This window comes from Balaenoptera borealis, assembly GCF_965194805.1.
Source record: "Balaenoptera borealis genome assembly, chromosome: 13".
Classification (NCBI taxonomy): domain Eukaryota; kingdom Metazoa; phylum Chordata; class Mammalia; order Artiodactyla; family Balaenopteridae; genus Balaenoptera; species Balaenoptera borealis.
In genome coordinates, this window is record NC_138870.1 from 98,399,170 (window position 1) to 98,415,614 (window position 16,445).

General features: G+C 44.1%; 1 protein-coding gene across 5 annotated transcripts; it reads left to right on the forward strand.

The window, feature by feature from the left end:
* Nucleotides 1–331: 331 nt before the first annotated feature.
* On the forward strand, nt 332–14,688 carry RBX1 (ring-box 1; the record flags this gene model as incomplete). Of its 5 annotated transcripts, none has more annotated exons than XM_082350120.1 (5): nt 333–491; nt 2,412–2,490; nt 7,207–7,277; nt 10,478–10,563; nt 13,644–14,688. In XM_082350120.1, the coding sequence occupies exons 1-5, from the start codon at nt 414–416 to the stop codon at nt 13,654–13,656; spliced, it is 327 nt and encodes a 108-aa protein (XP_082206246.1). In that variant the 5' UTR covers nt 333–413. The 5 variants fall into 5 exon arrangements, with proteins under 5 accessions (XP_082206247.1, XP_082206248.1, XP_082206246.1 ...); XM_082350123.1 differs by having other exon boundaries at nt 427–567; XM_082350121.1 differs by lacking the exon at nt 7,207–7,277 and having other exon boundaries at nt 332–491.
* Between the last annotated feature and the right edge of the window lie 1,757 nt (nt 14,689–16,445).

The window sequence follows — 16,445 nt, forward strand, 5'->3', positions numbered from 1 at the left end:
CCGCGGCGCCGGGGAAGGCGAGGCGGGGCCGGTGCTGCAGGTCGCGGCCCAAGCGGAGGAAGCAGCCGCCGCCCCAGCTGAGGGAGTGTGGCCGGGGGCTTCCCGGGGGAGGGCGACGAAAACGAGCCCTTTCGAACGTTTCCACCCTGCTCGCTCACTTCGGCCCGGCCCCGCCCGGCCCCGCCCCAGGCGCTCGGGCCACCGCCTCCTCTCCGCCAACGCTGGGTAGGTGGGGGTTGGGGGAGGACAGCGCCAGCGCCTTTAAGAGGCGTGGCCACATGCTCCGCCCCCACCTGCCCCTCGCGCGCCAGTGAGGGGTGGGGCGCGGGAGGAGGTGCCGGGGCGGGAGGGGGAGCGAGGCGTGCGCTGACGCGCAGGCGCAGTAGCCGGGCGACGGAGCGTGTGTTTCCAAAATGGCGGCAGCGATGGATGTGGATACCCCGAGCGGCACGAACAGCGGCGCGGGCAAGAAGCGCTTTGAAGTGAAAAAGGTTGGGTCTCGCCAGCGCCTTCCTCAGGGAAGCTAGAGAGGCGTGGATCTGGCTGGCAGGCCCGAGGATGACCAAGGCGAGGAGGAAAGGGCTTCACTTCAGGGCGTTCCTGGGACAGGGTACCACGAAAGGAAGCCGGGGGGCGGGTTTTAGGGTTGATCGGCGTGACTGCCGCCCACTGTCAGTGGCAGTGTTGGTTTCGTTAGGAGGCTGAGGGGCCAATCACGGAGGTGCTTATTGAGATACGCGGGATTGCGGCTTGGCTGCAGGAGCCAAGCGCCTGAGCTGTCACTGGAGTGGTGGAGGGGTGGGGAAGGAGAGGGTGGGGTGGGAGGAAGGGGGAGTCGGAGAGCTGCGGTGGGTGGAGGATGGGGCGGTGTGGCGAAAGCCGGGAACCGGAGGTCCTACCGCTTTGGAGGCCTCTGAGGACCCGGGCTGGCGATCTCCGTGCCCCGTTCCTGTCCGAAGCTTGGGGGTCCCTGTGAGGGACCCCGACCCGGTCCTCGCCTAATCGAGGCCTCCATTAGCCCTCTCTGGTCCTCGCCCCTGCCAAGTTAAAGTGTCTCGAGTGTAACTCTTGGCTCTTCTGAGAGGTCTGTTGGTTTGTCACACAGCCGCACCAGTCCTGTGGTCATATTCAGAATCCCGCTGTCCAAAAAAAAAAAAAAAAATGGTGGAATTTGTTAAAAAGAAAATGCGAGCCCAAATCTTGTGTCATTTAGGGAGGGTTGAGTACTAGTTGCGAACGACCTGGTAAAAGTGGGAAAGCAGAAATGTGGGACGTGTCTTTTTGCATGAAATGCCTTATAGTTGTTTGCCAGCAGTTTGGGAGAAAAGTGCCGATTCCCACCTAAGATAAAACAGATCTGTACAAAATGAAGACCTGAAATAGGGAAGATGTTATTCCTGGAACATCCGGCTAAACCCTGACAATATTCCCCCTCCTAGTGCTTTTTGGTGTTTCGTTGTGGGCCCTGCATGCTCAGTTAGAGCCAGCAGCCATGTTGAAGAATAGAAGTAGGATTTTTTTCCTCCAAGTTGAAGCTGTAGGGTGAAAAGTGCTGAAGAAGTTACTAGACACTGAGAATTAGGCTTGAAAGAGATGAAGATTTGAGAAGTAGCACCAAATTCGTGGATGAAAGGGAGTTTGGGAATATTTATAATTGCAGAAGCCAGAGGGTTGAGTTACTTAAATACTACTTTTAGGTAAACTCTTATGGAAATTATCTTAACTGAATATAAGAGTCTGAGCATGTAAAAGTTGAAAACAGTTTATTTGAAGATAGGAACTAAACAAAATCCTAGTGAATTTTAGAGTTTGTTGTGCAGTTATCTTGTAAGATTTAAGTGATGACCTTGTTCTGTGTATTGACACTGGGTACTTAGTTATCCAGCTTATCCCACGATTACCCGTTTTATGATCCAATCATCATCTTAGTTCATTCTGTTCCTTGTTTTCGACCTCCCCATTCCTGCTTCCAAAGTCGCCTTGAAGAGCAGATATTTTTTTATGCAGAAATTGAGCTCTTCTGCAACTGCCAGGAGAACCTGCACAGTAATTCAAGTTTGTGATTATTAGACCTAAAACAGGCACTTATAAATTATTCCTGATTTGTTTGCATTGATATGGCTGACTAAACTGTAGGAAAAAATAAAATTAAAAGATGACATTCATTTCTGTATTTATATACTCAGCTGTGTGGAGAATGGGTGAGCGTACGTGTAGGTTACTCTTGCTCTCTGATACAATAAATAAGAGTAATGTAACCTCTAGAAGCTCTTTTGTTTAGTGGTCCTTGTGGCCAAAAAGATGATAACTGCAGCCTGAAATCCTAGAGTGTCGTGTGTGTGTTCTATGTGTGTCTATGCTTGTGTTACAAGGAGAGTAGAGTGCATTGTTCCCCCTTTTTCTCTTTGCAGTGGAATGCGGTAGCCCTCTGGGCCTGGGATATTGTGGTTGATAACTGTGCCATCTGCCGGAACCACATTATGGATCTTTGTAAGTAATTGGAGGAGGATGGGAGGAAGTTGAGAAGGTTACAGAGATTGCGGCCATCCTGATGTGACCAGTTTTCTTCTTCACAAGGAGATATAAAGTACAGTCAGAGCACCTGGGGTCTTCTGCATCTAGTCCATTGGCATGTTTGAAATAAAGTAGTTTTTTATGATGTCCTGCAGGCATACCCCTCTCTCAGAATAAACCTACTCAATCTAAAGATGGCAAGGCCACCTTTAGAATGAATTGTGGACACAGAGGTACTATTGATTATATCCTCTCTGTTTCCCATCTTGTAACCAGACTCAAAGGCAAAAATAGTGAAAGAAAGAAAAATAACTTTGAGCTAAAATGTTGTGTTAGAACTAGTTTTTGCTGGGGATTTATGAAGAAAAGAAGCCTGTGTGTGGATTTTCAGCGTTAGCCCAAGTGTAGTTAAGGGGACATCACTGCCGACATCTAAATAGGCAGTTAATTGCTGTAAAGAAATTTAATTTAAATTTCCACATATTTCATTACACATAGTGGTCAACACATAGTAGGTTTGATTATAGCTGTTGATGGACTTAGTATCCTTGTCGTAATAGGGGCAAGAATGTTGATCACACCAGGGGCAGTCACTATTCATCCAGTTACTATTTCATCCAGGTACTAAAATGGTTTGTTACTGAGGTCAGGAATAGGGCAAAGAAATTGCAACTTTCTAGAATTGAAATTATAACTTAATTTTTAAATGACTTACCTGCCTCTTCAGCTTTATCTTGAGCCACTCTCCTGCTTACTCTGGTGGCTCCTCTGACTTTCTTTCCATTCTTCAAGTGTCCATGCTCTTGTTTAGAGCCCTTACATATCCTGTTCCCTCTGCGGAAATGTTCTTCACCTCTTCTCCCCCTATCTTTGTCTAATGCAGCACTGTCTAATCTAAATGTAAGCCTCAGTTGTGAGCAAATAACGTAATTTAAAGTTTTCTAGTACTCATATTAACAAAGTTAAAAGAAACAGATGATTTGTATTTTATTTATCCTACTATATCCAAAATATTTTTATTTCAACGTGTAATCAATATTTTAAAGTGAAATATTTTACTTTTTTTTTTTTCTTTTGTACTAAGTCTTCAAAGTGTATTTCACACTTCCAGAGAAGCTCATTTCAGACTAGCCACATTTCATGTGCTCAATTCTCACATGTGGCCAGTGGCTACTTTATTGGGCAATGTAGAACTAACCCATAGTTGGTCTTCAGATCTCACCTTGAACTTGCTCAAAGATGTTTTCCCTGACCATACTTACATACACACAAACACAAGCTATGACAGTTCTGTTAAATATTTCCAAGACATCCTATAGTTTCCTTTGTAGCAGTCATTTAATTTAGTTGGTTCTCTATAATTCCATGTTATTTACTGATGTGTTTCTAGCATCTAGCATAGTGTCTCGTACTCTAATACTACTATATCTAGTGAGAAACTATAATAGGTTCTCACTAGATATTTGCTCAGTAAATAATAAAAACACAAAATAGGAGACTAGTCTGTGGTCATTGCAACTTGGAAAGCACAAATCAAATATTTTGTGTGGGAAAACAATCATGGCATGTGTTGGTAGTTTACTGCCCTTGGTTTCTTTGAGTTTTGACCCTGTTTACCTTTTCACACAACAGTCAAAGCAGATCAGCAGCTACCATGATGTTTAATGTAGAGAGAAGGAACCCATCACAGAAAAACACATGCACAGTGTTAAATGTGCTAGGGTGGGGTTTTTGATTACGTGCTTGCCAATTCCTTGCTGTGCGTTTTCACAAGGAGTTGTGCCCAGAGAAAATTTTACTTTCTTGGGGCTCTTTTCTGTAATCCTGACTTGTTTTTAACCTCTGTATTTAAGTCATTGTGTGTCTCTCTGGATGCAAGAGAATGCACTTCTTGGGAAGATGGTGACAGACAAAGGCCACTGATATTCTGTCTTCTCTTAGTGTTGAACACTTGAGGGGTCAGCGTGGGCTTTTAGTTAGCCACCTGCTTTATCATATATTTTAAATGTCAGATGTAGAAGTAGAACACTGAATTCCTATAACAAACAGAGTATTTTCAAGTCATGTCTTATGTTCATTTGATGAATATTTATATCCTGGGCATTTTGCAAGGTCTAGGATAAAAGACCTGAGATCAAGTCTTTACCCTTATGGAACATACCCTTCTGTTTATTACAGACACTAAAGAGAAATCTGGTTGCTGCAACTGGGCTTGTCTTCCTTTCAAAAATAGATGAATTATGATGCTTGTAAAAAGACACTTTTGTTAAAGATGAAAATAAGAATCTTGATATAGCAGTGGCCATTTTCTAATAAATTCTGGTCTGGCATTAAATGAATAATTGTATACAGAGCCGTAAATAAACGAGTGATTATGGCTGTGCTCCAGTTGAACTCACCTACAAAGCACTCTTGGTCTGAAGACTTCCTCTTTGGAATCCAAATTGATACTATCTCTCCTACTATAGCTTCATACTTATTTTGCATTGCCCTATTTCTTGGTTCTTTTAAAGAACACAATCTGCTAGGTGTAATTTTCTCCATTGCCTCAGGTAATCTTGTTCCAGATGAAGGGGGCATCCAGAAGGGCTTAGACCCAGCCTCTGCCCGTAAGTTAGTCTTTTCCTAAAACCACAGGTCCATCAATATTTTCAAAGTGTGAAATCTCTTCACTTCCAAGAAGAAGCCATTGCTTCCTTAGCAGTCCTCTGGTTGTAACGCTCTTGTATTGAAGTATAAAAGTCCTCGAGCTTTATAAGTCACATAAAATAAACTTCTGCCTTTGCAGGGGTCTGATAGGAACCTGTTGTGTGCTGCTCTTTTGTCTGCTCTAGGCTGACAGAGAACAGTTCCTTCCCCTGTTTAAACAAACGACTAAACCCCAATGCTCAGCCTCTGGACCAAAAGCTTGAAAACATTTTATCTTTGAGAACATTTTACACTTGTATTTAGTAATTTTTCATGCCTTATCCCCTTTTATCTGACGTTCTGTATTGCAATCCTATTTCTCATCTTTTCTTATTATTATTAAAGTATAGTTGATTTACAATATTAATTTCAGGTGTACAACATAGTGATTGAATGCTTTTATAGATTATACTCCCTTTAAAGTTATTATAAAATAGTTGCTATATTCCCTGTGCTGTACAGTATCTTTTTGTTCTTTGTTAGGAGTTTTCTGATAAGAATAACTGTACATTTGGCCCCCATTCTCTCTCTATTTATAGAAGTGTTTTTTGTTTGCTTATTCAGGTACTGAGAGCCTACTTTGCGCTAGGCATAGAACAACAGCCCCTTAAAAATACGTAGACCTAGAAAAATTTAAACATGATAATGTACCTTGAAACAGTTTCATTATTTACTTAAATAATAATAATAATTGTGCCTCTTGCTTAGCTAATTTCTTAATACATAGTCCTCATCTAAGTGAGAGGATCCAACTTGAAGGACATCAGATTTTATCTTCTCTGCCATCTCTTTGAATTGGGTGCATTCACAGCCCCCATACATTCTTGAATATATGGCATAGGCCCTAGATTCTCCACTTTTATCAGAAGGAAAACCAGTTATTCTCTTTGTAGTGTGAATCTGGGTAGCATAAGCAACTTCTGTGATTTCAGATCCTTTGCCTTTCATATTTTTGAAGGGTGGGGGAAAAGGCATTATGGTATATCTCTTCCCCTAAGACCAAATGTATGCGTTAACATCTCAGCATTACTTTCGTACAATCTTACTGTTTTCCGCCTATGGAAGTTTGAAGTAATTGTCTCCTATTAAATAGTCTTTCCTGAAGCTTTTTGTTCTTCAGAAGGGAGACTCCATTTAGTTACCACCTTCAGAGAAAGCAAATTACACATTAGTAATTCTTGTTCGTTGAATATTTATCCCCAATAGAGCTTTACTCATCCTTTCTGGATCTCAGTCAGATTTTTTATTCTATTTCAGTTCCCTCCCTTCCCCCTCTGTGAAATTGATATTTGGATACATTTGCAGTAATTTGCTCCATTCACCAGTGAGAATCACCTCAGGGGCAATAAGTGTTGCTAAGTGGTAGCCCCGAGTCTCCTCTAACCCGTTGGCCTCACAGATCTGCTGTGTTGACGGTGTTTTAAGGACCTGAGTTTTGACATCCTCATGCAGAGCGTACACTGCACTTCGCCACAGGCCTCTTCACCCCCTTTTACTTGCTCTGTCCCAGATCCATATGTCTGCCTGACTCCTTTAGGGACTAGAGCTTGTCCCCCAGCTAGGCTTTCATGTGGCAAACCTGGGTGTCGTAAGGGCCTGAGAGGAAGCATTCACCAAGAATAGAGATGCCAGTCCTCAGAACAGTAAGAGTTATGAGGTGGCTTTAAGAATTTACTAAATTTACCAGATTAGGAGGAATCACTGTCATTTGGACAAGTCAGGTTATGTTCAGAGTTAAAAAGTGCTCTTCCCTTCGTTACTCTGTTTTTGAACAAGGGGAGGGATTCATTGCAAAGCATGCTGTTAAGTCATATCTCTGCCTTCTCTATTCTTCACCCCTTTCCACATTCATTAAAAAAAAATTATGACTAATTAACCACTTGAGATTTTGTTCATGTTTATGCCATCACCACCAACCCCCGCCCCCACCCCCAGTCGTGTCATTGTGTCATCGTGCAGGTAGGGCAGCTGTAGGTGAAAAGGTTGTTGCTCTTGTTCCCACAGGCATAGAGTGTCAAGCCAACCAGGCGTCTGCTACTTCCGAAGAGTGCACCGTTGCGTGGGGAGTCTGTAACGTAAGGAAACATCTTTCCCTATCAGCATGGCTTGTAAACATAGTACCGCTTTTCCTGCTTTGCCAGTCTTGAAACTAACTAGGAAAAAAATGACTAGCCCACTTTTCTCCCAAAAGGTACACAAATATTTAAAAAAAAAAAAAAAAAAAAAGATTTAAAAGCATCGTACTGTTCACCTGTTATAGGGTAAAAATTATTAGTTATTGCAGAGACAATAGTTTGTCTTAATTATAAAGTGTACCAACTTTTGTCAGCAACATTTTGGGGATTCATCCTTGGGAATTGCCTTCAAAGCCTATGGCACAGTCTTTGGAATATTCTGTTAGTGGAAATCTTTACTTTCGTAACACATTTTTAAAAGGCTAGGTGTCTTGCGGAACTAAGGTGAATAAATTGAGTGTCCGTGTGTGTGTGTGTGTGTGTGTGTGTGTGTGTGTGTGTGTGTGTGTGTGTGTGTTTTAGGTGTGGCAAATGTACTAAGTTAGGATTTGGGGTTTTTTTTAATGTGGCTCATGCCAGAAATGTTTTGTGCAGCATCTCTGGACTGAATGTACAGCCTTCCAGGGAGTGACAGCTGTGAAGGATAATAGGCATCAAATATGTTATTTCCAGCACGTGTTAAAAATTCATCCTTACAGACATGTAGTCCCCGTCATAGGAGCTAAAATTGTCCTGTCCGGGCGTCCTGTGCCCAGGGGACAGAGGGCTCCCAGCATGACACAGGCCTAAGAAGTCAGACTCTGGAGTCAGACCATCATTCCCTGTCTCTGGGACTTACTTGCTAGGTGACTTTGGGCAAGGTATTGGCCTCTCTAAGCCTCGTATGAAATGGAGCTGATAGTAGATTGCATAGTGTCACAATCACAATGAGGTGATTTTATGTTAAAAAGTGCTTAGAGGAGTTGGGGGTTTTTTGGGACATGAGCCACCTATCTCCTTGCATGCCCCTGCAGTAAACCTTTCTCTGCTCAAAAAAAAAAAAAAAAACTGCTTAGAACACCTCCTGCACGCAGTAAGCGTCTTTGTTAATAAATATAAATAAATAAAATTTGGGGTGGCTGTAGTTCCTGAAGAGAGAGCTATCAGTACTTTTCTCCCTCGGGTTGAGGCTCTCCTCCCAGCCCACACCTTGTGGGGCACCTTCTCCATGCTGTCGGGCCCTTCGACAGTTTCACAGTAGCCCCTGGCCAAGGGACAGTGTTTATCATTTATGGGGATAAAGAATAAAGCTTATCGGTCCCTTTGCTCTCCCTGGCATCCAGGCGTATACTAAGAACCTTGTCATTTGTGGTGGAAGGAAAAGGAGTGAGCTTCCCCTTAAATTCAGCTCGGGAGAGTCAAGCTCAGAGAGCCTGCCACCAAGAAGAGCCAGCAGGTGTGCCTGAAACCTTTGGACTAGTCCCAGGTTCTAGTGCTGGGTCTTCTACTAACCTGCTCTATGAATTAGGCAAGTCACTTAACTCTTCTGGGTTTCAGTTTCCTGTCTGTAAAATGAAGATAATACTAGCCGTCATGCTTGCTCGCCTGGGTTGCTGGAGGCTCCAGTGAGGTAGTAGATGTTCACAGACCGCCTGCAAAGTGTGAAGCACCCGGAAGTGTATTCTGAGACTGCTCAGTATACTCATTAATATGTCTTAGATGGTTAACAGGAAGAAAGCTGGGAACAGGGACATTCCGGGATGCTGTCACCAGCCCTGCAGCCTCATTTGCAGCCCGTCTTTCCCTCCGTCTTCGGAGGTGGCTGGGGAGTACAGGACCCTGTACTGCTGCAAGGTGCCTGTCGGGGCAGCTGGGAGGTGGAGAAGGGTGTCCTGAACGCCCTTACGTGAGCCTGTCCCCACCGCCTGGGGATTGAGAAAAATGCCTCCGCTTTCTGCCTTTTGGAAATTTTGTTTTTTCTCTTTTTCAGAAATAATGAGTTGTGTGAGCATCAGGAGGAAAGGGGTCTTGCAAGGGGCCACTGCTCTGGGAGAGTCTTTTTCCTGTTGAGTAACCCCAGTGCACTAGCCGTGGACTCTAGTGTTTGTCACTGAATTCTCTTTCTGTCTTTGTGCAAAGACAATTCACAGATGATAATCCACATTATGATTCTTAAGTTCCATGTATGTTTGGGGGGACACGCTGACCAGAGTTAAGGGCTGTTATTAAGCCAAGCCTGCCAAAGCTTTCATGGTGTGTTGGGGTGTCAGCATTTCTCCCCTGTCCCCACTCAGCCGACCCATCATGGCTCAGGTGAGGGGACTCTTGTTGTTCCGTCCGAGTTCGCTGCTCACACGAGCAGGGGCGGAGGATAAACAGACATCCATTGCAGAGGTGCTGTGGTTAGCGTCTGCACGTCATTAACTCGTACCAAAAAACTGCGCACGGGCTTTCCTTCTCCCCATATCCGAAGGCCAACTCCTCGCTCCCTGTCAGTTCCCAGTAGTCTTGGTACTTTTGCCCTTTTACTTCCTGTCTTGATCATGGAATAAGCCCTTCGACGCTCTTTCAGCTGTTTGCGTGCGGTGTGCCCATCGTAATACTTGCTTTTACCCTAATTTTTTATCTCATTCCTTTTTAAGACACAGTCTCTCACCCAGTAAAGGCTCATTGAGTACCAGGCTGTTGTCATATCAGTACACCTATAAACAAATCGGGAAATCAAGTCCTTCGGAAAGAGTTGAGCTGGGTGTGGAAGGTCAGGGAAGTGCCCCTCTCAGCTCTGGGTGGGTGGCAGGGGTGGTGCACTCCCCACACTGAGTAGATGCCTCTGCTCCTGGGGTTCCCTTCTCCAGGGTGGGGAGGGCAGCTGGGGACCAAGAAGGGGGAATGTTTGAAATCCGAGTGTGATCAGAGTGTGATCAAGGGCCTCCCTGCGTGAGTCCCAGTAGCGTAAGCCTCCCCTACAGGCCGCATAGGACCAGGAAGCCCCGCTCCATCTTCCCTTAGGGAAAGAGAGCTCACTGCTAGAACACCGCCATACTTCCTAAATGCATTCTTCCTTTTGTAGGAATGACGTTTCTGACATGTTTCACTGGACTTAGCCTCGTACCTAACCAAGGTGTAACCCGTTGTTGACCTCTTGTCTCCCATTGTGTGTTGCCTTCCATCACTCTTCTCCAGCCCCTGTGTGTAACTACCCCACTGCCTTGAGATGTATTGTCATGAGAGAGCTGAGCCTTCACAGAATTATTTTTAATAAAATGTATCTTTTCTTCCAGCATGCTTTTCACTTCCACTGCATCTCCCGCTGGCTCAAAACACGGCAGGTGTGTCCGTTGGACAACAGAGAGTGGGAATTCCAAAAGTAGGTGTCTCTGGATGTTTTGACGTTTTAAGGTTGGGCTTTGTGGTCAGTATCATTCTTGGACTCACGTCAAGCTGGAGGGTGCACAGTCTTAGAAGATGGAGACATGGAACATGCCTTGTTTTCATAAACTAGCTTTTGGTTAGTTAGACAAGGGCTCATCTATGTGGAAAATGCATAGGTGAATCCACATTAGAAGCTTGCAGCCTAGACTTTCCCAACTATCCAGGTTCTATGAAAGTAAAAAATATGAGAATTTGCAAACTATTAAATATTTCCAAAATCACATCAGTAATAAGGCTCCAGGGGCTAACTAATGTCAGGTGTCTTTGCTTTGGGCTAGAATTATATCCACCTATCATGTTTCATTGGTTTATCTCATGCTGATTAATTCTGATACAGCGTTTATGGCTATCTCAACTAAATCATTATTGTCGTGGCTGTTAGTAGTATGTAAATAAAACATGACATGTAAATTTTCAAAAGTTCAAGTGGTCAAAGAGTATACCACAAAAGATGAGTCTCACCTTGTTCTCATCTCTTTCCTGGAGGTGACTGTCAGCAGCAGCTTCTTAGCGGCTTTCCCGAGTGTCCCTGTATATGTACTTGAATGTATTTGGATATACATGTAGAATTTTTTATATCTGTAGTAGTAATTCCTAAAAAAGGAATTTCTGATTAAAGAGTATGTATGTTTTTATTTTTGATAGTGTCAGATTTTCCTTTCCCAAGAATATGTACTAATTCACAGTCCCTACAGACAGTGAAGCAGGAGGCTCCAGTCTCCATTTCTTGCCAATGTTCTGTTATCAAACTTCTCCATCTTAGCTACTGACAGGTGAAAATTAGTATTCAATTGCATTTTTTAAAATTTTCAGTGAAACTGGGCTACTTTTTATATATTTTATGCCTATTTTTGTGCGAAACCCTCTTTTATCTGTTGAATTTTCAGTCATTTTCTTGATCAAATTTTTAATGAAAAGGGAGATTTTTACTTAAATATGAGTTTTGACTAGTAGAATATTCTTATGTTTAAAAACCAATACATAGGGTTCTTTAGTTTGTGAAATGTTTACAAATCACTTAATGGTACAGTTATTTTGTTTTTTAGACTTGATTATTTATTTTGGTAAAGAATTTTGAAAGTCTTGTGAGATGCATGTTCATTTTTTAAGAAACCTGCCAAATACTCAATATCTTCATACCATCACATTCCTTTCAGCAAAGTATATGCTAAGTAATGTGTAAGATATAAAAATGTATGAGACAGTCCTTCCCTGTCCTTGGGGAGCTTGCATTCTGAGTGGAGCCATGACAGGTAATACATGTCAAGGCAGAAGCACTGTTCTAAGTTCTCAAGAGGCCTTTGTAATTGGCTCTGCCCTGGGACAGGCTTCAGGTTCCGTCTTGGACCAAAACTGTCTCACGTAGCCCATTACATGTGCCCGGGGCTGAGCCTAAGAAGTGGGGGGTGTAAAGAACCCTCCTGTTGGGCTTTGACACTGTCACTGTATCCAGCTGGTGACTGCCTGGCCATGGTTATCAGTGCACTGTGAAAACAAATTCATAAGAAGCAAATTTCAGCATGCTTTAATCTGACGGACAACTTCCGTGTTATTCTCCAGCCTACTAACACACACTGGAGCTCTACCCTGTGAGGACTTTTTTAGACAATATGTAAGTGAATTTCTTACGTGAAGTGCTTAAAGAATCTAGTAGCCCTTCAGGATGATGGAAGCAGTGATGCAGGGTTCTAGTGCCCTGGTTTCCATCCATATAACAAGGTATTTTAATCAGAGGTGAACTGCCCACAAAGAACCACAACAAAAGATTATTAAGGGGCTTCCCTGGTGGCACAGTGGTTGAGAGTCTGCCTGCCAATGCAGGGGACATGGGTTTGAGCCCTGGTCTGGGAAGATCCCACATGCCGCGGAGCAACTGGGCCCGTGAGCCACAACTACTGAGCCTGCGCGTCTGGAGCCTGTGCTCCGCAACAAGAGAGGCCGCGACAGTGAGAGGCCTGCGCACCGCAATGAAGAGTGGCCCCCGCTCGCCGCAACTAGAGAAAGCCCTCGCACAGAAATGAAGACCCAACACAGCCAAAAAAAAAAAAAAACACACACACAGAAATTATTATTTTTTAAAAAAAAAAGATTATTAAGTAAGATAATAATGAAGGATTTTGTGTTCAAGAAATCCATTTAGGGACTTCCCTGGTGGTCCAGTGGCTAGGACTCCACGCTACCAATGCAGGGGGCCTGGGTTTGATCCCTGGTCAGGGAACTAGATCCCGCATGCCGCAACTGAGAGTTTGCGTGCCACAAGTAAAGATTCTGCACGCGGCAATGAAGATCCTGTGTGCCGCAACTAAGACCTGATGCAGACGAGTGAATAAATAAATATTTTTTTAAAAAGAAGAAAAATCCATTTATATGTGGAAGAAATTTCCTGCCCTTGTTTATAATCTTGCTAGAGCCAACTTTTGGCTTCTGGGGAAATCAGAAAGGACCTGAGATCCATACCTAGTTTCACTCCACAGTTCTCTTTCTGCAGTGCTGAGTGGACTCAGGGCTATAATTGGAACTGATGATAGATTTTGAAATTGAAGGCTGTTCAGTTACTGGTTTCTGTATTTGCCTTACCCTAAACTTGCCTGAGGACTGGAGTTGAGGTGAAGAGGCCACCACAGGTAGGGGAGGCCAAGAGTTCATGCTGTCTGAGCCACTGCCTGGGGCAAACAGGTGGAGCTCCCTTTAACAACCACCGGCCCTGACTTCTCCCTCTCGCCTTCCGGTTACTGCCCGGCATCTGCCTGGTAACTGGAAGGAGTCAGGCTGGTGCAGCTGAGTCCGTGGTGGGGCGGAACCGTCATAAGAAGGGGGAGATAAGTAAGATGTTACAGGGGCCAGTAAGATGAAAGGGGCAGAGACCAGGGTCGTAACCCGGTCTTGGCACACACTTGTGGTCACTTACTTCTTTTCAAAGTTTTAACCAAGTTTGCGGATATATTTAAGCAGGTTTTATAGTCTCAAACAGGAAATTACTAAGGAATTAATTAAATAATTTACCTTGTCTTTCAGGTATGGGCACTAGAAAAAGAGAATTCTTCCGTCAAGCCTAACTGTTTCATTAGCCATTTAATGACTTGCCCTCCTGTTACTTAATTATAAATTAGATAGAACCGTGTTTTTTCTGCTTTGTCTTTTCAGTTTGCTATTCCTGCACCCATATTGTATTCTGTGTCAAATAAAATCCAGTTGGATTCTAGAACAGATGCCGCCTCTTGTGTATGTGAGAAAAGTGAACATAAAGGGACCCCTCTTTCTAGGTTGGAAAGCCAGCTTTTGAAAGTGAGATGTTTGTTCGTTAGAGCCAGAGCAGAGTTGTCCTGCGAGCGCGTCTCTTGGTCACGAGGAAGCCTGGTCCACAGCCCGGCTACTGATGGCAGTCTTGGGCAAGTCGCCTCTCTGCTCCGAGCTCTTCCTCTGTAAAGTGGCTGCCGAGGACTAAATGGCGTCACGTGGGCACAGAAAGAGGCTTTGTGAACTGTTAAGAACACTATACAAATGTTAACTTTGTGTATGACATGTCGCTTTCTCTTCTTAGTTTAGAAAAGTAAACTTGAAGAAATCTAATAAGTAATCTTGGCTGCCAAAGGAGTAATCTGTGAACTCAAGTTGGAAATCGATGTCATTTAAATTGAGTTAACAGGAGAATTCAAGTTTCCTTCCCCACCACCACCCTTTGCAGTTTGTTTAAAATGCCTTGGCCATGGAAAGAACTGCCAGGTCTAATACTAATTCAATGGCTATATAGTCTTTAACTGAGAGGCAGGTTAGTTTACTGCAGTGGTTCTCAAAGTATGGGCTGAGGAATTCCGAGGGTACCAGAAACCCTTTCAGGAGGTTCGCAAAGTTCCTTTTCCGACTGCATGACTGTACGAGGCCAGCTTTTCTTTATATCCTTCAACCAAAGCAACGTATTGAATGAAGAAGCAGAGGTGAGAATCCAGCTGTCTTCTACTAAGTCGGATATAAAAGAGATTTGCAAAAATGTAAAACAATGCCACTCTTCTAATTTTTTGTTTTGAAAAATAGTTACTTTTAATAAAGATATTTACGTTAACATGTGATGGGTTTTTGTTCTTTTAAAATCTTTTGAATTTCTCGGTCTGATTTCCATTGTAGTAAATAGCTATAACCCACACCAAATCTCTTTGGGGTCTTCAACTTTTAAGATCATAAAGGGATCCTGAGACTAAAAAGTTTGAGAACCTCCAGCTTAGTAATTAAGGACTTCGAATTCAAAGCTGGATCGAGCCCAGCTTCCCCACTTTGCCACCACACACAGCAAGTGCTCACGGAGAGGTGGCTGCTGCCGTCGCTGCTACTTTCGGGCTTCCACCCTCGGCAGAAATCCGCTCCTTAAACCCTTTTCAAGTGGCCATTCAAACTGCATGAATACTTGAGCGGTGAAGAGCACAGCATTTTTCACACAGGTGGCATTACACGTTTGGAGAGTTCTGCTTGGGTATTCACTGGGACCCTTGGTTGCAGGGTACCCGAATCCAGTTTCTAAGGCATGGGACATTTATGAGAGGGCTATGGGACTATGTCCTGTAATAAGAGGGACAGAGAACTAGCTGGACCTAAGAATGAATGAATAGAACTGGGGCATCGCTGCTGGGATTCTCCCTGCCTCTGTTTCGCAGAGACTAGCTTTGGTGTGTGTTTTTTTTTTTTTTTTTTTTTTTGGCTGCGCTGTTCGGCTTGCGGGAATCTTACTTCCCTGACCAGGGATCAAACCTTTGCCCTCCGTAGTGGAAGCGTGGAGTCCTAACCACTGGACCACCAGGGAATCCCTGAAACTAACTTCATATACGGCAGGAAAACCCTGGATGCTGACACCTCTTCTGCCACCTCTTCTCCCAGTTTCTGCCACAAGAGAGGGACTTACTCCAAGTCCTGATTCCAAAAATCCCAGCTGTGTCAGGTGCCGACACCCGGACTAATCGGTAGATTCACTTAGAAAATAGTGACGGTCTTGAGAACCTCAGAGTTGAAAGGTAGAGTTCCCGGAAGAATGGGAGTGGTATGGGGCAGACCAAACAAGGTGTGTACGTCTGCAAGACTTGCTAGGAAGTTTTTCTTACATTGAGCCAAAATGTCTCCTTGTAACACAATTCAGTTATTCTTGTGTTGCCTCATGAAACTGGTGGACATAATTCTTCCCTAAGGTATTAGTGGAATTAATTGAGTGCTTACTGTGTTCCAGACCTAGAGGACACAGCTGAGGTAGACAAAGTCTTTTCCCTCAAATAGCTTACAGTCTAGCAGATTTTCTTAAAATGAATAAGTGGTGGAAGCTACCTCTGGAGAGCTTGACAGGGCCCAGATCTGGGCTTGATCTTGACTTGCCCATTCTCTCTTAGATTCCTTCCGGCAGCCCCTCTTCTTCAGTCCGTCCCTGAAGATTCTGTTCTCCGGGTTCTGCTCTGTCTGGGAGACCTCAGCCTCACCCATAGTCACCATAGTGGACCCCCAGGTGGCCTCTTGACAACTGATTGTGTGCATCTCTTCCCAAATCCACTCTTTTTTTTTTTTTTTAATAGATTTATTTTTATTTATTTATTTTTGGCTGTGTTGGGTCTTCATTGCTGCGCATGGACTTTCTCTAGTCGCGGCGAGCGCGGGCTACTCTTCCTTGTGGTGCGCGGGCTTCTCATTGCGGTGGCATCTCTTGTTGCGGATCACAGGCTCTAGGCGCACGGGCTTCAGTAGTTGTGGCACGCAGGCTCAGTAGTTGTGGCTCGCGGGCTCTAGAGCACAGGCTCAGTAGTTGTGGCGCACAAGCTTAGTTGCTCTGCAGCATGTGGGATCTTC